The sequence below is a fragment of the Syngnathoides biaculeatus genome, chromosome 3 (genome assembly GCF_019802595.1).
Source record: "Syngnathoides biaculeatus isolate LvHL_M chromosome 3, ASM1980259v1, whole genome shotgun sequence".
Taxonomy (NCBI): Eukaryota; Metazoa; Chordata; class Actinopteri; order Syngnathiformes; family Syngnathidae; genus Syngnathoides; species Syngnathoides biaculeatus.
In genome coordinates, this window is record NC_084642.1 from 5,272,443 (window position 1) to 5,293,975 (window position 21,533).

Here is a 21,533-nt window from a genome sequence, read left to right on the forward strand (position 1 = left end):
CAATCTACTTTCATGCATCAAGCAACATCGCTGTACACAAATTCAAAGCGCTTCTAATAGTGAGTTGTTGGAGGTTAATATATTTGGCAAACAAACAAACATTGATAAATAAAGTCTGACATTGAAAAGTAAATCGACTTTCGAACGTCATGCGAGGCGAGACGACGGTCAGGAGCAGCGAGCGAATCCCTGCACGTCTCCGCTCTCTGCTCCATTTTATTGTGGTTTGTGCTCTTGCCAACAAGTTGGGACAGTTTGTGTTGACAGAAGAAATCATGAGAAATTATTTCTAACCTCAGGAGACAAATCAGGTCAGTACTGAAGACAATGAAATTTAAATGTTAAATTTTACAGTCTACAAATTTGAGCTTCTGAAAAAAAAAAAAAAAAAAAAAAAAAAAATCACCAAGGGACAAAAATATGATTACTGCTCCTTTTAAATTGTTATTATGGAGAGAGTAATAGTCCATGGCAAATACATTTAACATTATGCTATAGGGGTCAGACAAGACTACAGTCAGAAGATATGTCAGTCTGTGACAATTTAAAGCGTTCCACATCGAGTATTAATGGATTAGCTATATGTTCTGCGTTCTTCTGATTGTATACAGTGTAAGTGCAACAATATGTTTAACATAAACAAGCAACCATCACAGTTCCCATCAAACTCCTCTCTACTACGCAAATGTAAATATTCAGTCTTTTCAAATCACATTAAAGAGGACCTATTATGCTAACTGCAACCTATTCTGGGAGGCCACTTGAGTAGATTTGCATGACTCACAATAGACATGATTCCCCATTCATCTTCCTTTTCCACTATGTAGCCTCCACATCAAATTCACTGTCGGGACAGAATGCAAACAGTTATGAAGCTTTCAAAAGGCTACAAGGTGTATCAGAAAAGATGCACAGTATTTTATATCCAAACTACAAGTTTTCTCCACGGTAGTGAACTCCATCGTCTCACACGTTATCAAAACGCACCCCACTGAGCATGGGAAAGGTGTGTGTGTATACTTATATATACACACACACACACACACACACACACACACACACACTTAAAATAAAAGTATTTTCGTCCAGCCCAAATAATTTTTTTGATGTTCCAGTAGTGTTTTCACGACTTTTTTCCTTTTTGGGTTTCCAACAGAAGACTCAATAGGTTGTGCTAACACTGACTGCTATATGGAACTGTTCATACAGTAATTCCCTCCACCTCTCATGTCCCAAACTGAAGCTGAAGAAAAACCGCCCCCCAAAAAACAATGGCAACAAAACCATCCTTTCCTGCAGGTATGGTGTTCTTTCATTTAAAAAAAAAAAAAAAAATCCATTTAGTCACATTAATGGTGGAAAAGTCTTTTTACCACCAAAACAAAATGGGTGTGGAGACTTTGTAGTGTAGTTCTGGTTCAAAATACACCTTTTTTGTGACACCTCAAACATTGCTCTTCCGGTGGCCTAAAATATGGTTTCGTGACAAAATAGGGAACGAGGGGGGAAAACAAAACAACACGATAGGTCCCCTTCAATGGTCATGTTCAATTGTAACCTCTACTGCAAAGACTGTGGTGCGAATATCACAGCTGCTTACCGTCGACGACAACAAAAAGTGGTCACGCAACAACCCAACGTGTTGTAAAATATTTACATTCGGAAAAGTGCAATATCCGCTTTGTTAAATACGTACAAGCTATGTAAATGCGACTCTGCTGTTATACACGCTCGAATAATCCAGCCTTTCACGTTAACCGCGGCGAGTGAGGAGCGTCGAAGCGGGCGCTCGGCCTACGACGACGTTGGATGGCGTCAAACTGACGTCTCCCCGTAGTCTCTAGAATAGATGATCAGAAATAAGAGCAGCCGGCATGTTTTCACAGCTATAAGGTCCTCTAGTGGCGGAAGCATTGCACGGCGTGCCTGTGCTGCAGTGCGCACTAGCGACATCCGTCAGCCATTATCAGCTGGAGGACGGACTTGCGCGCATCTTCATCAGGTGCCCAAAACTGCCGCTTTCTAGAAGGGGGAGGAGGCTGGGAGTGGGGGTTGGATTTGGGCAAGACAACCTTCTCAGGTGTTCTTCAGTTCCGACTGGAGAGTCCGTTACAGGGCGGAGTAAAACAAAATGTAGGCGGCGGATGATTTGACGGAGGACGTGGAGATGTCGGAAACCTCGTGATCGTCAAACTTGTACCAGCGCTGCTTCAAGGCATTCTTACAGTAGGCGGTGTAATGGCCACCGTCCAAACCTCCGTAGTGGTTCTAGTAAATAAAACAAGACACACACACACAAATAAACTCAATCCAGGAGATCCCAAAACTATGTCGTTGATTATAAATGTGAAGCTCACTGGTGTCAAACTCAAGGCCCAGGGGCCATATTTGTCTTACTAAAAGCAAATCACGTGATTTCTTTTTAAAATCTATACCAAAATTGTCATTCGCAGCACTTTTTAAAATAAACAGTACAATAATTGAACAAACTATTCTACTGATTTGTAATGCATTAGTGATATGTAGGCTTTCTCTGTGAGTATTTATTTGAAAGAATAACTGAAACCTATGATAGAATGAATACATTTTGCACAATGTTATGTTTTATAAATAACCCAACTGAATTAATATTCAGTTCATCTCAGCTCTAGCCAAAAGTAAAAGATAACATTGTTGAGAGAGAACATTGTTTTACACGAGCTTTTATTTTGAGGCGTACGCACCGGAACTCCACATTTTGGCATTAACGCTTACTTCAGACCACAAAGGTAAAACTAATTTCACGAGACAGCAAGAAAAAAACAGTGATAAATGTAACCAAATATTCTGTAAAACGTTTATTTTTTTACTTACTTTTAGATGAGGCACAAGGGTCATGTTTTGTGATATTGTGAGACAAAGTTTATACAAATTTACTCCCAATTCATTTTTATGCAACGTTAGGTCAATGTTAAGATAGCAAGTCTCCTGTTTCAACTGTCTGCCTAATGTGGTTTAAAAAATAAAAACAATTATTTCTCCATGGTGGCCAAGATGCACACAGTAATATGATGCACAAATTGTTTAAATGTGAACATTCTTTTTAATCATATTAACACACTATGTTTTTCTCAATAAAATGTAAGAACTTTTTTGATTTAATTTTTATTTTTAATAAAAAAAATATTCGAAAAACGTGTTTGGTTGGTGCTTTACAGTAAATTTGTTAAGTACAGTTCTGTTGTATTTGAAAAACATTTGCATTTAATCCTTTAGAACGGTTTACAAACATTCTGGTAACATTTTCATTTTATTTTATTTGACAATAGCGGTACTTGGAGAGTTAAATATTTTCTTCGGTGGAACTCTGTAAAATGTTTTGGAACCGCTCGTCTATTTAATAAAATAATTACATTTACATATTATACATTTATGTGGTCTGACACCCTGAAGTAGTTGATCATCGACAGAGTTCTACTCACAGACACTCCAAAGAGGTTGTATCTGTTCAGGTTCTGCTTAGGTCCGATGACGTACTGGGCCAGGTCCAGAGTGTCGAGAGGGAAATCTACAGAGGTCTGCAGCTTCTGTTTCCATCGGCCCTCATACGAGAAGCTGCAAGAGCGTCGAGGAAAGCAAAGAAAAATAAGTGAATATCGAGTAAGTCGCAGCAAAAAGATGCATGGCAACAGACCGCTTCAGGTGCACCAAGAGAATTGGGGGGACCTTCCAGATCTCCAGTTTCTTGGTGGAATCTCTGTGAGCTTTGCAGTGTCTGCAGAAAACTTTGTTGTTCTCGGTCAGCCGCTCCTCCTTTGAGAACAGCCTCAGACAATCCTAGAATGTGGAGCAGTTTTACATTTTTTTTTTCCCCCACTGCATCCTTAACTTTCGCTATAGACCTTTTCATGGTTATCAACAATGTGCGCCAGGATGCTTCCGAGTAGCAACAACGACAAAAGTTGTTGTGTTTGGGGTTGTGATGCCAGATGGGAGTGCAAAGTGTAGTTTCTCTCTCAATTTTTGAATAGCGAAAAAACCCCAACAACCTATATTAATTTACCGGAACCTTTGTGTGAGGAAGATAGATCAATACAATGACATAAGATTCCCATAAATTATTATAAAAATATCTGCTTTCAAGCTTTGCAAGGATCATTTTTTAACATGACTTATAGAATTAAGCTGGCGCAATTCAGGAGGAATGTCCAAAACTTTGGATTATTTCCCATTTAATAATTGAAGTGGAATCTGTACCACAACAGCACATCTATGTAAACGCAAGGCTACTTTTAAGATAGTCAACCAATGCAGCTTTGAACCTCTTGAAACCCACAAATAATCAAGGATGGACATCCTTTTAATCACCTTACTGAACAAATGTTGAGGAAACAAATGGATGATAAGCAGAGCCTTACAGAAGCTGCCAAGGGCCAAAACTAACTTAAGTCACTTTATATGCCGATGCCCCACGCTAAGCCACCAGGCTAAGTCGAAACACTCAAAGACAGATACTGCAGTGCAATGTGAGGATGGCAACCTCAACTAAACTAGTTTACCGTCAAAAGAGCCTCAATTTATTATCCAGACCCTCAATCATTGTCAACAATGTCTGAATTTCCACACCGTTGCAATTTTTTAATCAAATTACCAGTTAAAAGATATATAACATATAGAGGGAGTCCTCGAGTTAAGACTGTCTCGACCTAAGACGTTTGGACTTTATAACGCCCGTCCCCCGTTTTGTCTGGCTAATGCTTGTCCGTCTTTGTGCGCAGGGAGTATCTCTGCATTTTTCGCCCTCCTTTTTAGACATGATGGCACCAAAGAAGAAAGCTGTCTTTGAGCAAAGCTTCTGCAGCCAAAAGACAATCGATTACCATGGAAACGAAGCTCAAGCTCATAAAAAGATTGGAGAAAGGCGAGACAGCAACACCACTAAGGCTTCAGTTGGTCGACCGTAGTGACAATTATTTAAGACAAAGCCCGTATTTTAGCGCATATGAAGGGTTCCTTTCCTATGTTGGACACAATGATAACTAAACAAGGTTCGGTGATACTCGTGGAGATGAAGAGGAAAAAACAAGCACGTGTCAAGTATGTCTGACCTGTAGAGAGCACTTGCTGGTGGAGGCCAGAGGCAGCGACAGGTACATGAAGGTCTCAAAGGTTCGAGACTTACGGTGGCAGGTCTGACACTGCACGGTGGACTTGAACTGGCCCTGGAAGAGTGAGACGATGATGGACTTGTTGAGCTGCATGTGTTTGTCCCAAGCCTGGTCTGCCGCCATTTGATCATCCAGGTGGTCGTTTTCCTCCTCTTTGTAGTGCTTCCTGTTGTCCGCCTGACAACACGGATGGAACCACAACCAGCATGAGGTAGAGCCAGACATATTTCTCTGTCATTGGCAAATTTAAACCACCATATTTTCCGCACTATAGGGCGCACCTTCAATGAATTGTCTATTCCAAAACTTGTTTTTTCATATTAAAGGCGCACTGCATTATAAGGCGCATAGAATAGACGCTACAGTAGAGGCTGGGGTTACGTTATGTATCCATTAGATGGAGCCGCACTAAAGGCTCAATATTGATCCAAATATAAGGCGCACCGGATTACACGGCGCACTGTCGGCTTTTGAGAAAATTCTAGGCTTTTAGGCGCACCTTATAGTGCTGAATTCTTTAACAATTTCGATGTGACTCAACTGATTACAGATGATAAAAAGTGAATTGACTTGACAGGCACCAGATTGTTATGTTGCAGGCTCAATTGCATGCAGCCATGGCAAGTAAAATGTAAGGGACAAATATCAAATGTGGCTAAAAAAAAAAAAAAAGCTATTTCCTTCAAGCAGTAGAGTTTAGTATACATTCATAAAAAATTTTTGGGTGTTCCTTTAGGAAAGGTTCCTAAAATAGTCGACCCTTGTTGTCCCACATTGTAGGGGTCCATTCTCTGGCAGGTCAAATCATTAAGCGTTGTGACTTTTGCTGGAAAGGGAGGGGAGGAAAAAGGCTAAAGACAATACAATTGATGACAATTAAAAAAAAAAAAAAAAAATACAAAATTTCAGAATCTTCATTTTGCTATGTTGTTGTACGATTGACATGTGACACATCTAATAGCTGCCCTGGCTACCGACCCCAACCTGGCCAATCAGAAACATACTCTGGTGAGCTAAACATAACTGAACCACTTAGTGGAAATGTTGCTGTAGTAATTTACACACTGGGGACTGGAAGTTGACCATCTGGATGGCTGACATGTCAGAACTACTTACTTTGTCAGTGCACTGAGTCCCTGTGTATCTTTCATGGTCGCTGGAGGGAGAGTATGAATATGCTTTTTTAAGTGTTAGTTTTGTTCCCTTTTTTTTCCCCCCAATAAAGGGATTGAAAGTTCACCTGCGGCTGTATTTATTCTTTATTCTTTTTTATTCTCGCCTGTGGAAGGATTACAATTTGTTCTACCTAGCGGTGGTAGCCTATATTAAATTAGCCAACAATATTTATTCTTCTGCAGTTGGGCTTGTTATGTAAGCCAACTCTGCTTTGCAGCACTAGACTCAATTCATATTTTCTCATCATAAAATAACCCCAAACTCTGGACATTGTCTTTCTTGCACTGTTTTCTCACAACTCACGCTTATTGCTACGCAAGTCAGCAGTAACATTCGTCCGTGTGGAAAACTAATCACTGCAAAAATCACACGACAGTGAAAATTCCGAAATGTAAGATATAAATCGATCTTGAATTGTCAAGGTAAGGGATGACAATTTAACTCTTTAACATTTGAACTGAATTGTTTTTGGAAGCATGGTCATTATATTTTCATAGAATTAAGAACATTGTAAATGTTCAAACTGTATGTTAAAATGAGTTATAATAAATATACATTACATTTCAGGATTAAAACTTGTCTTGTCTTTGATAAACGTTGGGCAACTGTACTTTAATGTTGGTCATGATGATGGTGACTTGGACGGCTAAGCATTTTTTTGAGGTGGAACTAGTTAGAAAGTTTAAGAACCACAACATATACAGTTCTAAGTTTACATACCATGACAGAATTTATGATGTCTTAGCCATTTTTCAGAGAATATAAATGATAATAGAAAAACATTGCTTCCACTCATGGTTAGTGTTTTACGTGAAGCCATTTATTATATATAAAAAAAACATAACTGTCTTTTCCTCATAATACTCGTAATCATGACAACAGAAACAACACAAATGACCCTGGTCAAAGTTTATGTACCTAAGTTATTAACACCGCATATTGCACCGTTTGACATCAATGACACTTTGGAGTCTTTTGTGGTAGTTGTGGTTGAGGCTCTTTATTTTCTCTGAAGGTAAAATTGCCTCTTCTCATTGCGAAAAGGCCTCCAGGTACTGAAAATTTTGTCATCAAATCATATTCTATGAGAAATGGCCAATAAATTGAAAAATTATGCCGGGGTAAGTAAACTTATGAGCACAACTATATAGTACTTTTAAATCCGCATGAAGCCGCCAAAGTGGATCAGCTGTTACAGGCAATGTCTTGGGTCTACACGCACACAGAGGTTCTTACGAGCCTCAGACCAAACAGACGCAGAGAGCTGCAAAAGCACCAAGGACACACACACACCCACCCACTCAAAAACTTTACTTACTCTCTAATTTGCCATCAAAATGAAACCCAGTGGGGAAGAAAAATAAGTACATACTGTATAATGTTTTCGAAATGTCAGTGAGCATGACTATATGTTTGCTGTAAGATGGAGTCTCTGTGTTCCCTAATTATGTGTGTACATTACCCGATTGAGGTCCTCATGGAGGCCATCCATGAGAAAGAGCAGCAACTCCTGGGAATCTTGCTGCTCATAGCCAGCAAACTGATCATTGATCTTTCCTATGGTGGTCTTAAAGTCTCGTGGGCTGATGCACCTGTACAGACCGGCCCAGAGTGCCTTCATGATCACACCGAATTCCTCGGCAACTTCCCCTTTATGACCTAGAACGTTGAACCTGCCCGAGGACAAGAAAAGCAGTGTTCCTTGACAACCAAATACTCAAAATTGAGCGATATCTAAATCAATAAATCAGCATGGACTAGATGGCTTAGTTCTTGAATCTGAATTCTATTAATGACAGTTCAAAATGTTGCAGGTGTCACGTTTTCCCATGCGGTGTGCATAACTACATACCTGTTGATATCATCCAGGTAAGAATTATTGTTGAAGTACTCTGCCATGTGGGGTGTGTTGCAGAGACACTGCAAGATGGAGTTCATATAGCAAGTGTTCCCAAGATTACGAAGGCCGGTCAAACTTGCCCCCAGACCTCCAAACGATGGATTCAGGCTGCGAATTTTGGCGGCAGAAGGTCGCGCGAGCTCCACTTTAGAATAGACTTTAACACTCGGAGGTCTGATGAAAAGACAGAGAGGAGGGCAGAAACCGATGTCAACAAACAAAGAGTTGTACATTATATGATGTGTCCCACAAGGTATTATATACTGTACCTCTTTTTTTCTATTTCGTTTCAGTTATAATTCAGACAGATGGGAGTCCAAGCAATTGAGAGCTTGGGCTTTGGATTCTTTTGGAGTTTTTCTGTCCCTGTCTATTTTCCACCATTAATTTTAAAAGGGATTGTGGCGGTCAAACTGTTCCACTACATCGTACAATAAACCCAATCATGACGAGTTCCCCGAAACAGGCTCACTGAAGGCTTACAGTTACCACCGCTGATGAAAGCACTGGATTCTAAGACCAGGGGTCTTTCATCAGCGGGGATTGTATTAGGCCTTCGGCGGTGTGTTTTGTCAAGACCACATCAACAGCTTTTGAAGATGATCTCAAACACTCCCCTTTTTGTGTGTTTTATGCAGATACCCTACCAAACAAACATGCTACCACATTATCCTAATTTTATTGTTCTGGTGTATAAAGATGGAAAGAATACTGTGAGAAGATGATGAATGAAGAAAATGAGAAGGAAGAGTTGAAAAGGCAAGGCCAGGAAGTGGCAATGGTTAGTAAGGGGGATGTTAGAAATGCACTAAAGAAGATGAAAAATGGAAAGGCAGTTGGTCATGATGACATACCAGTGGAGGTATGGAAGCAATTTGGAAAGGTGGCTGTGGAGTTTGTGACCAACTTATTCAACAGAAAACAAACGGGGGAGAAGATGCCTGAAAAATGGAGGAAAAGTGTGCTGGTTCCCATTTTTAAAAACAAAGCCGATTTGCAGAGCTGTGGGAACTACGGAGGAATAAAGATAATGAGCCACACAATGAAGTTATAAGAAAGAGTAGTGGAGGCTAGACTCAGGACAGAAATATCTGCGAGCAACAGTATGGTTTCATGCCTCGAAAGAGTACCATAGATGCATTATTTGCCTTAACGATGATTGTGGAAAAGTACAGAGAAGGTCATAAGGAGGTACATTGTGTCTTTGTGGATCTAGAGAAAGCCTATGACAGAGTACCAAGAGAGGAACTGTGGTACTGCATGCGTAAGTCTGGTGTGGCAGAGAAGTATGTTAAAATAGTACAGGACATGTATGATGGCAGCAGAACAATGGTGAGGTGTGCCGTAGTTGTGACAGAAGAATTTAAAGGTGGAGATGGCACTGCATCAGGGATCAGCTCTGGGCCCCTTCCTGTTTCCTGCTATAATAGATAGGCTGACAAATGAGTTTAGAATGGAATTCCCTTGGACCATGATGTTCGCAGATGAAATTGTGATCTGCAGTGAAAGAAGGGAGCAGGTGGAGGAACAATTAGAAAGATGGAGGCATGCACTGGAAAGGAGAGGAATGAAGATTAGCCAAAGTAAAAGAGGATATATGTGCGTGAATGAGAGGGGCAGAGGAGGAAGAGTGAAGCTCCAGGGAGAAGAGATAGCGAGGGTGGACGACTTCAAATACTTGGGGTCAACAATACAGAGCAATGGAAAGTGTGGTAAGGAAGTGAAGAAATGGGCCCAAGCGGGGGTGGAAGTGGTGGTGTTCTATGTAACAGAAGAGTCTCTGCTCGGATGAAGGGCAAAGTTTATAAAACAGTGGCGAGGCTGGCCATGATGTATGCATTAGAGACGGTGGCACTGTTGAAACAACAGGAAGCAGAACTGGAGGTGGCAGAAATGGAGATGCTGAGGTTCTCGCTCGGAGTGAGCAGGTTGGATAGGATTAGAAATGAGGTAATTAGAGGGACAGCCAAAGTTGGATGTTGAGGAGACAGCTCGAGAGAGCAAACTTTGATGGAAATGTTCGGAGGTGAGAGAGTGAGTATATTGGTAGAAGGGTGCCGAGGATGGAGCTGCCAGGCAAAAGAGCGAGAGGAAGACTAAAGAGAAGGTTGATGAATGTTGTGAGGGAAAAAGACATGAGGGCAGCGGGAGTTAGAGAGGAAGATGCAGAAGATAGAAGTGCGGGTAGAAAAAGATGATGCACTGTGGCGACCCCTAACGGGACAAGCTGAAAGGAAAAGAAGATTGTTTCTGCAGTATCACAAAACACATGTGCCTTACTTGGTTGCTCTATTGATGGTGGGCATGGTCGCAGCAGGTACTGGGGCAGAACTCTTCTTCTGGATCTCCTCTCTTAGGTCCTGGCTGATGTCTGGTGAAGAGTATGAGCGTTTTAATTTGGACTGTTCCCGCTCCTGCTCTCTCTCTACTTCGGAGGAAGGCACTGCTGGTTGCGGCTGTTTCTGTTCTACTGCTGGTGTTGTTGGAACTGTAACCTCGGGCGGGTACAGGTGGACGCGGTTGGTTGGGGAATGGTAGTATCGGAAGGTTCCGGTAACAATGTCGAGGAACTAGAAGGGGGGACATTACAGGTAGTAAACTATTAGATACATGAATCAGGTATTGAAAAATTATATTTGAATATTTATTTGATGTTTTTGTCTAATACAGACACGACCCAAGTGAGTACCTTCATCCAACCGACTGGCAGACCTGGCACGCTCCTTCCCATTTCCTCACTTCTCGCTCTGGTCAACGACTCCTGCTGTAAAATAAAAGCAGAACTTGAAATAAGGCGGCGTGATTCTAAGTTAAACTTTTTTGCTTTTTGGATTCCCATTCTGAGAGAACCCTAAGGAACACAATTAATATGTATTTCCATTAACTTTTTTTAAATTCCTGAGAATCGATGCTTGTGACAAAACTTATATCTCTTGGCAATATTTTTTATAAGCACAAACATAATGAGGTCTTTTGCAGAATCATTAGCTCAGTCTCAGGTTGGGCTTCACCATTGACCTCAGAATCATAATTCTTCAAAACAGCTTTCAGATTGGAGGCCATAGTTCCACATTCCATTTTCAGTTCCAATAGGTGCAATGGCCCGGAGTCATATCGTGTGCGACCTACCTTCACCTCGCTGATGATAAGGCTGGGACCAGAAGAGTCAAGAGACATGCTCTTTGAGGGTGCTTCGGCATTCTGATCTCTTCCCCTGTTGTCTTTGTCCTTCCACCCATGGTTGTCTTTATCTTCCTCTTCCTTTGCCTTCTGTCTCTCCAGTCTCTTTTTGTCTTGCTGTCCTTTCTCCTCATCTTCCTTCTTTTTCTTATCATTCTGTTCCTTTTCTAGTCTCTCTTTCAGCTCCTTCTGCTGCCTCTCCTCTTCCAGCCGACTCTCCTGAATGTGTTTCTGCTGTTCTTGCCCGGCTTTCTCCTTCTGACTTTGCTCTTCTTCAGACAGAGAAACAGTGAAGGCTGGTTTGGCTGAGCGGTCGGGGACATTTGGAGTGTTCTTGCTGAATTCTTTGTCTTGTCCATTCACGACCGCGGTAGGTTGTTCTGAGAAGTGCATTGGTGGTTTTTTGGTACGGTCAAACTGGGACAGGACAAAGAGTAAAAATATAAAGTGTTGTAAGACAACAAACTCCAGTTGCTGTCTCCATTTTATTTTATTTTTTTTGCTGGAAGTTGCTGTTTGCAGACACTTGGAGGATACTCACTTCAAGACAATCAATCTACAGCTAAGTCATACCTGTGGGGGTGCACTGGGCGTCGAAGAACCTTGGCTGGACCTGTCCGTCACTGGTCCTTTCTTACTCACTTCTAGCTTCGAGAAGAGAGCCTCAACAGTGTTTTCCAATCTCTCTGCGCCCACAAGTGGTGTGGGTGTGCGGGCATCACTTGGAGCAACTCCATTCACAAGTAAGGGAGCGGAAGGCTCTACAGGCGCAGGTCGAATTTCAGGTTCTGGCTCAGGCTGTGTTGGAGGTTTTAGTTCGTCAAGAGATGGGTAACTAAAGTTTACTGTATTAAAAAAAAAAAAAAAAAAAAAAAAAAAACAAACAGCAAATGAATACTTTGAAGAGCGAATCAAAGTCGAGGTGCAAACATTTATAAAATGCATTTTAAACTATGCTCGCTGGCCACTTGATTAGGCACAAGAGTCCAGGTTGATGAGCTACAAGGACAGTATCAATGTTTGTGAAGCTGCAAATGCCAAGAAAAATGTAATATATTATAATAATAAAATGAAATGCAATGCAGCTCTTAAATTGTCACAGATTAACCCCCTGTGGGTGCCAAGTCCCTAATTTTCAACTACACGATGCTCAACATACATGAATGTAGCATAACAGGTTTGGTTTGCTTTCATTACGAGTATTTTCTATGGCATACTGTACAGCAAAATGTTTCCAAAATACTGGCCCGCTAAAATTCACAACACATGCGTTCAAAAGTTTAGAAAAGCTCAATTTGAATTTTCCTGTAAAGGTTATAGTGCATTTTCGGTTAATCTGGAAACTTCACCTGAAACCTCAAAAATGTCTTTTTGTGGTTAGGGTACTGTATGTGATGATACTCACACGGAGGAAGAGTGTTGATAATATTCTCCCTGGGGGGGCGGACTTTAGCATTGGTCGTGTACATTGGGTAAAACAGCAGCCAGTTCTCATAGCCCCCCTCCAGCACCAGTGGCTCACTCCGTAAGATAGTCATATTGTCCCACTGTGGGGTGTCCAAATTATTTGGAAACAAATGAGGGTACGGGAATGTTTTCACATTCTAACGCAAGAACATTATTACCTTGTATAGAGCGTCTTTGAGACTCTGCAATGTTGTGCGCATCGTTAGATCCTTAACAGAATTAAACCAGTCCAAAAGTACGACGTAATCCACGGATCCCCGCCTTTTCCACTGCTCTTTGGACCCTTCTGGGAGCTTTTCTTCAATTTGATGGACCGTGATTCTGAAAAATTACACCAGTGCAGGTGTGTTGATTCAAATCAAGACATTGAAGCGGGCAGAAGGAAATACAAGGTAGTTTTTAAAGGTGCAAAACAGATAAATCATGTCACATCATATTGATCAGGCTATACTGTGAACCCCCACTTTTCCCAAGGGATAGGAACTGACCGCTGCTGCAAATAATAAAAATCTAGGAATAACTGGCATTTGTAATTGTGTACAGATCACAAACAATGTTGGTACAGATACGTAAAAGCAAGAACCAACAGACTGAGGAATTTTTTTATTTTCTGAGAGCCATCATGACCCTGACCAATGTTTCCTCTAAGGTGCGCACACGCTCAGCACAGATGAAAAACGATCCAGCGCAGTGAACTACAGCCTGACGTCTTTTTTTTTTTTTTTTTAATAAATCACGGCAGCACACTGCCTCTCACAACGAGCTGCTGCCCGGCCACACCGGGCCCCCAACCCCCACACCCACCCACACCCACACCCACACTATTTCCTAGTTTACTTGACTCCGCCCCCTCCGCTTTTAAAGGGTAATTACAATTGACCCCTACGTACAGGGCACTTAACCACGCCTCCTGAAGTGACGTCACGCCACGTGCGCTGACGTAAGACAAACAATTCGTAAAAAATGGCAAATACAATACAATACAATACATTGTTTGACGTGCAGACGCCATGCTTCTGATTTCATTCAAATCAACGATGTATTATAGATTCTAAATACAATACATTCTGAACTGAGAGAGACGCCATGCTTCTGATTTCATTCAATCATTCACACGTAGCAATGTTATGCTAGCGAAGAACGCCTCATTCATTTATACGAGACGTGTATTAAAAATCAAATTAAGGGCATATCTTCGTGCAAACACAGTCTGGTTAAGCTTCGGCCACGAGCCACCAAGAAACCGACACGTTTGTGCAGTCCGATCATCGCTAAATATCGCTCAACAAAGAATAAGTGTGTCAATCGTTCACACATAGCGGTGTTATGCTAGCGGAGAACGTCTCATTCATTTATACGAGACGTGTATTAAAAATCAAATTTAGGGCATATCTTCATGCAAACACAGTCTGGTTAAGCTTCGGCCGCGAGCCACCAAGAAACCGACACGTTTGTGCAGTCCGATCATCGCTAAATATCGCTCAACAAAGAATAAGTGTGTCAATCGTTTACACGTAGCGGTGTTATGCTAGCGGAGAACGTCTCATTCATTTATACGAGACGTGTATTAAAAATCAAATTTAGGGCATATCTTCGTGCAAACACAGTCTGGTTAAGCTTCGGTCGGGAGCCACCAAGAAATCAATACGTTTGTGCAGTCCGATCATCGCTAAATATCGCTCAACAAAGAATAAGTGTGGCAATCGTTCACACGCAGCAGTGTTATGCTAGCGAAGAACTTGAAATTCATTTATACGAGACATGTATTGAAAATCAAATATAGGGCATACCTTGGTGCAAACATATGTGTTCCGTTTGATATTAGATGGATTTAGTTGATGATGCAGTCTTCCACAAAGTTTGATCCATCGAAGGCATTTTTCGTACTGGGTCTTCGGTTTTGGAAAGGGTACGAATCGAACTCCACCAACTAGCCTTTCAGGATACCTGTCGTCACTATTACAAAGTCCGTGACTACACCTCTTAACCATATTTTTTGTTAAATAACCCAAATACGCGATAAAACGCTAACAAAACCTTTACTGGACCATGCAATGTTGTCTGAGAAAATGGCGAGAGCAAAAACGGGCTTTGGTTCATGCAGATCTCTGGCCTCTGATTGGTCAGTGACACGGATTGCGCAATATCCACGGAGGGGTCAATTGGTGTGTAATGTTAAAATTCCACCTTGGCACAGCCTGATCGAGGATGAAAACACAAATGATGCAGTGCCCAAAAAGCTAATTCTGTATTTTAAAAATAGGAGGCAACATAACATTAACCCTAAAACTGTTTGGGAGCATCATTCAGCTTTCAACATGCATTTCTCAAGATATTCTGCAAACAATAATTCAGTTTTACACCAAGAAAAACAGACGGGGATATCGTTGTGGGTTAAAAAAATAAATAAAAACAAAGTTGGAAGCGAAATTTTAAATTCATAGTTCGTAGTTGGCTTAGTTAGCAATGTATTTTTGTTTGACATTTTGCAACAACACAAAGTTGTTCTTAAAAATTTTCTGATGGGAATGTAACCTGAACCTTTTGATGAGCCTTGTAAGGTCAATGGATGACAGTGCGTGCATCTGATGTCCCTCACAGTGGTCAAAGGGGGCGCTCACGGTCTTAGTGTGCTTGCTCAGACACGTCAAAAATTAGAGGGAACATTGACCCTGACCTCTCATTTTTCCTCTGACTGCGCCATGCTGGGTTCAACAGCATGTCTAATACATTCTATGCATTCCATTTTAAACAATTTTTACCTCGCTTTTATGTATGCACTGATACAGGAGACGTTCTCCCATCTCGTTGTACAATGTGGATAATGACAATAAATGGCATTCATTCATTCATACGAGGAACTCAAAATGGAGCGGTAACGCACCAATGCCATCCAACTGCCATTTACACAATCACAATGCCATCCATGTCACGTAAACGACTGTATCCAGTGGTTAAATTAGTCAATCAAAACAAACCACCATCACACAAAGCTCATCAATATAAATTGGTTACAAAACGCGGGGGCTCACTAGAACTAAAAGATCAAAGGAAAGCAGCACCGACTACATTCAAGTGATTCCCTCTTCATGTATTCCTGCTATATCGTACCCTGGAATGATGGCCTCCTCGGGCACGCTGATGCAGGCCTGAGATGGGACCAGAATGTGAGACTCCTCAAAGTCTCTCTGGCTCCGGGCATCCATGACAATCAGAGTAATCATTTGATCCTTCATCATGTGGAAAAGTTTCTCGGCCGTGATCCCGCCCACCGCCGCAGCTGCAAGCAAGTCAAGTCGTTCGAGTGACATGTAGCATAAGAACGTAGACAATTCGGAATTACCACGAGCCTCGAGATAGGTGATGATATTGGAAAATAAGAGTATCTGAACTTGAGAAACAAAAGAAAAGCACGTTATCCACCGCTTACTTTTTGAAGATGCATTCTTCATGTCGTTCAGTGGTCCTTTTACCTGATAAGTAAAAAAAGACATAAACCAATTAAAAGTGTACACTGGTCCTTTTCCACTGAAGCTTTTCAAACCAAAACAAGACGCAACTTTAAAAGTACCGTAGTTTCCGGTCTATAAGCCGCGACTTTTTGACACGCTTTCAACTCTTCAGTTTATCCGGTGTTGCGGCTAATATGTGGATTTTTTTCTAACGGCTGCAATGGGGCACTAGAGCAGAAAAGAGTGAGACCGGTGGAATATATGTGCCGAGGAAGTGACATTTACCGGTCTGGCCCTGTTAGCGCTGTGCTAGCATGTTACTGCCATGTCCCAATGATTTATACCAGTAAGTTTTTTTTTAACGGGCCCTGTCAGCAAGGCGGCGCTAGCGTTAAACTCTGTGTACCGTCTTTCTTTGTAAATATCTCGTGTTTCAATGTGGGCACTTGCGGCTTTTACACGGCTGCGGCCTATGTATGTACCAAATGGTATTTCCTTTACAAATGCCGTGGGTGTGGCTTATAACCAGGTGCGCTCTGAAGGCCGGGAATTACAGCAATGTTGTATTCAAATACATTTGTATTTTGTATGAAGATGGTTTCACTAAAGCTTTTAGATAAACAACTTAAGAGTTGTAATGTACAGCATTCCGTTAAAGAAACGTCAGACATTACAGTTACACTTTGGTGTAAAGTCATTGTTCTAAGTGCAGTTCATTTGTGTCTTGGGTATAACATTCTATATGACGAAGTGTTGTTTTACACCACCGGCAACCACACAAAAATATTGTTATTGAACTTTCAAATGAGTATAGAAAATAAGAAAAACGTTTTATCTGTTCTTGGACATTGATCCATACGAGCGCTACCTTATTGCCGTCCTTGCTTGCCGCTGAGGATTTGGGAGAGCTTCGACTGTTATCTTTCTCCGTCATTTCCTCACGCTTCTTTTTCTCCTCTTGCCTCTCCTTCTCTTCCAGCTTTTTCCTTACCTCAACTTCCTCATACCTTGTGAAAATTTCACACTTTTAGCTACAATCATTAAAAAAAAAAAAAAAAACGATTCCATTCAAACAAACTTTCTGACCTGAGCTTGAGGCTTTCGGCAAGCTTCTCGGCTTCTTCGATGGCTTTCTTGAAGTTTTTGGGCCCAAGCGTGGTCATGTAATACTCCTGTGGACGTTGGAATAAAAAGAAATCCAATGTATATGTATTTTATGAATCCAAACAAGTACAAATGTATATATTGAAATGAAAAATGTGGCGGGTGGTCACCATACCAATTGCTGCTTGAAGTCCGGTCTTGTTTTAACGATGTTATATACTGCTAGATACTTCATATAAAGCACATAAGCTCTTTCCTCATCTCTGTCCAAACGACTCTCCTCTGCTGCCTTAAAGATTTTGCAGGCACTCTGGACAAAGCTGCATCACAGTAACATAATGAAATATTGGGAACTGGTTTAACCATATTGGTTGTTCAGCTGAACTATGAACATACTTTCTTGTGCTTATCTTGTCTGGCTTAACTTCTGCTTTTTTATTGAGGTCCCCGAGAGATGTGGACACATAAAGGTCCTTGGGACCGGTGGACACCGCAGGCATCTTGGCGTGTTGTGTTGAGTCAGGCCTCGCCGCTAATCAGTGAACATCACACGCTTCAAACATACCTGAAAACAACAAAACAGCTATTACTAAAGACGCTACGCATACTTGACTAACACACCTTGAGACCAACAACAGGCTGCTGGTGGAAAAGCAGATAGCCAACAAAAGGACGTTGATATGAAGACATAGCTTTATTTTTTTTTTCTACACTTTGTTCTAGCCATGGAGGTTTTTTTTTTTTTTTTTTACGAATGATAAAAAAAATAAATGAGTTCAGCATGTTTCAGTCTATTTTTCCTTTACTTAAGAAGTTTAATTGGAGTTTCTATTTTTACCAAGCCTGTAAAGCTCTACTTATGCACAACAGAGTTCGAGTACTTTTGCTACCACAAGTTGAGAAAGGAAAGCTAATAACCCAAAACTACATTAGAATTTTAAATATTAACACCGCCACTCAAGGAATCAATTTTGGTCTTTTGGTGAGCCATGTAACATGACTATTTTAATAATCTCATCTGTCATTTCCAATGCTAACTCGATGAATTTTTATTTTACAAATTCATTCATTTGTTGGAAAATGCTTTTCCGTTTATTTGAATGTTTCATTCGGCCTTTAAAACTGTTTACACTTTGATTGTTTAAAAGTGGTGCAATGAAAACACACATGTTCCCTAACATGATTAATAACTGTGATTATCATTTTGGCCGTAATCATGCAACGTTACACCAAATGGCTCTTCACGCTGCTATGTTTACAATACATTTGAAAACTTGCGTTATATTTGTCCATTCTTGGCTCTAGTTTTTGTTGTCTTCTGTGCGTTATGAATGCAAAATGTTCCAGCTTAATTTGGAAATTAATCAAGTAAAAAAGCATTTCGTCAATCTTTCCAAGGATACAAGCCCTTTTTAAAATGGGTTTGACAAAGAGCTCACACTTAACATCTTGAGCACGTTCGTTTTATTAATAAATCGGCCCATTTCTACAGATTCATAACTTTCTTAATCTTATTCACAGGAAATATCCGGGATGCTGATCTCATGCAAATAACTTTAATCTGAAATGTACTTGTAATGAGCAGAAATTCCTTACACTAGTTGAAAAGGTACGAATAAGCAAACGTTACTATTCAGACAAAGTAGTTAAACTACTTAACTTGATCGCCTTACTAGTAAGAGCGTACTAGTACATGAACCTTTCGCAGAACTAGAGGAACTCGCTTTTAGAATTTGTTGTGTCACAACTTGACGCAACAACTAGTTGGGGGTCTAACCTTCCCTTCGTCTCCGTAAGGTTTTAAATGCACGTTGAAGCCATTCTTTCACGCGTCACCGACGGGTTCATTGCGAGCGGCGTGTAACGACAAGTAAGCCAATAATTCGCCTTTTAAGCCTTCAGTTACCCAGCTAGCTTTTGCTATGTTGTTGTTGTTTTCGTTTCAACCAGCCAGAGCAGTTCCCTGATAGCAGCTAATGTGAGCCACTTAACACTCGGCACGGACACGAGCCCGGCGACAGCACAGAAGCTCGAGCTAACTTCAACTTCGAGTTCCGACGAGAACACGCAAACATATTGGTAACATTTCCCTGTTGTAAATGAAAACACACTACCTTCTTTCCTCGATGCGTTCTTCCACTCGAGCTACTTTTTTTAACAGCTGATTCCTTATTCGTCTTCTTCTTCGGTGACGATGGGTGGGCGGGGCCAACATTTCCGAGATACACTGCCACCCTTTGGACGTAGTGTTCACTACAACTACAGACAAACCTCGTAAATGTAAAAATCTGCGTTATACCTTCTTCTTTTCTTCTTTTCCTTTCGGCTTGTCCCAATTAGGGGTCGCCACAGCGTGTCATCTTTTTTTCCATCTAAGCCTATCTATCTCGTGCATTTTCCTCTCTAACACCCACAGTCTTCATGTCCTCCCTCACAACATCCATCAACCTTCTCTTTGGTCTTGCTCTCTCGCTCGTTTGCCTGGCAGCTCCATCCTCAGCTCCCTTCTACCAATATACTCAATCTCTCGTCTCTGAACATGTCCAAACCATCTAAGTCTCAAACCTTGTCTCCAAAATATCCAACTCTGTCTGTCCCTCAAATGAGCTCATTTCTAACCCTATCCAGCCTGCTCACTCCAAGCGAGAACCTCACATCTTCATTTCCGCCACCTCCAGTTCTGCTTCCTGTTGTTTCTTCAGTGCCACCGTCTGTAATCCGTACATCACGTTCGGCCTTACCACTGTTTGTATCAACTTTGGCCTTCATCCTAGCGGAGACTCTTCTGTCACATAGAACACCAGACACCTTCCGCCAACTGTTCCACCCCGCTTGGACCTATTTCTTCACTTCCTTACCACACTCACCATCGCTCTGGAATGTTGACCTTAAGTATTTGAAGTCGTCCACCCTCGCTATCTCTTCTCCCTGGAGGTTCACTCTTCCTCCTCCGCCCCTCACATTCACGCACATATATTCTGTTTTACTTCAGCTAATCTTCATTCCTCTCCTTTCCAATACGTCCCTCCATCTTTCTAATTGTTCCTTAACCTGCTCCCTGCTTTCACTGCAGATCCCAATATCATCTGCGAACATCATGGTCCAAGGGGAATCCAGTCTATCCTCATCTGTCAGCCAGCAAACAAGAAGGGGCACAGTGCGGATCCCTGATGCAGTCCCACCTCCACCTTAAATTCTTCTGTCACACCTACGGCACATCTCACCGCTGTCCTCCTGTCCTCATACATGTCCGGTACTTATTTAACATATTTTCCCACCGCAGTGGACTTGCGCATGCAGTACCACAGTTCCTCTCTTGGTATTCTGTCATGATGAAAATGTATATTGTTACCAAAGAAGTAATGAATGAATTTAGGTGTGAAGAAAATCGTGACAACATTGAACGAAGATCAAGAAGCCACGCAGCTCCACTCTGGCCTTTCAGACGTCTCATTCGGATGCATTTCATTGAAATTCTTTTAACTTTAGACTCACGCGGTTTTCCTGAAGGGTTTCTTTGTATGTAAGTCGGTGTAATGGAATCGATCATTGAAGCTCCGCGTTTTTAATGATAATAATAATAAAAAAAAAAACCCGACAACAAAAGAGCAAGAGCTCTCACGCAGCACTTTCACTTTGAAGTCACAAGGGGGCACCTGAAGCCTCGATTGCACAATTATTGTATGAAACCGCTTTCATCAGACTCAGACTTTCAGACATGGGGGGGGGGGGGGGGGCGTCAAGTGGAGGACAACAGTTGCATTGTGCTCTCTGCCCCGTGACATTATCATCCTTAAATTTCATGTATTTCGTGCCGCTCACCTTTAACATTTACATTCACAATTCAATGGGATCAAAAGTCTGCATGCCATTCATTCATTGATTAGATTTACACTCAGCACAAGATGCACTTCAATGATAGTTTGGTTATTTGTTTTGTTTTTACTAAAAATGAATTTAACCCAAATCAAGGATCCACACCTTTAAGATGCTTCCAAAACTGCATTGCTCCTGGTCAATTTTTGACCAAGAATATCCCGATAAAAATAATCTACATCAAATTATGAGCTACATATCTTTTCATGGGGTATTAATGCCCTATCAGCC

The 21,533-nt window shown here is 41.3% G+C and overlaps 1 protein-coding gene across 1 annotated transcript; it reads right to left on the reverse strand.

Moving 5' to 3' along the window:
• Positions 1–61: 61 nt before the first annotated feature.
• On the reverse strand, positions 62–19,646 carry usp8 (ubiquitin specific peptidase 8). The gene is made up of 19 exons (XM_061814592.1): positions 19,541–19,646; positions 17,823–17,991; positions 17,602–17,746; positions 17,409–17,494; positions 17,191–17,329; positions 16,301–16,343; positions 15,982–16,150; positions 13,029–13,191; positions 12,809–12,950; positions 11,977–12,248; positions 11,353–11,820; positions 10,913–10,987; positions 10,504–10,793; positions 8,176–8,397; positions 7,786–7,996; positions 5,088–5,324; positions 3,674–3,816; positions 3,462–3,594; positions 62–2,268 (listed from the first exon to the last, which is right to left on the reverse strand). Exons 2-19 carry the CDS (start codon positions 17,924–17,926, stop codon positions 2,110–2,112), a joined length of 3,201 nt encoding a protein of 1,066 aa, XP_061670576.1. The 5' UTR covers positions 17,927–17,991; positions 19,541–19,646; the 3' UTR covers positions 62–2,109.
• Positions 19,647–21,533: the final 1,887 nt, after the last annotated feature.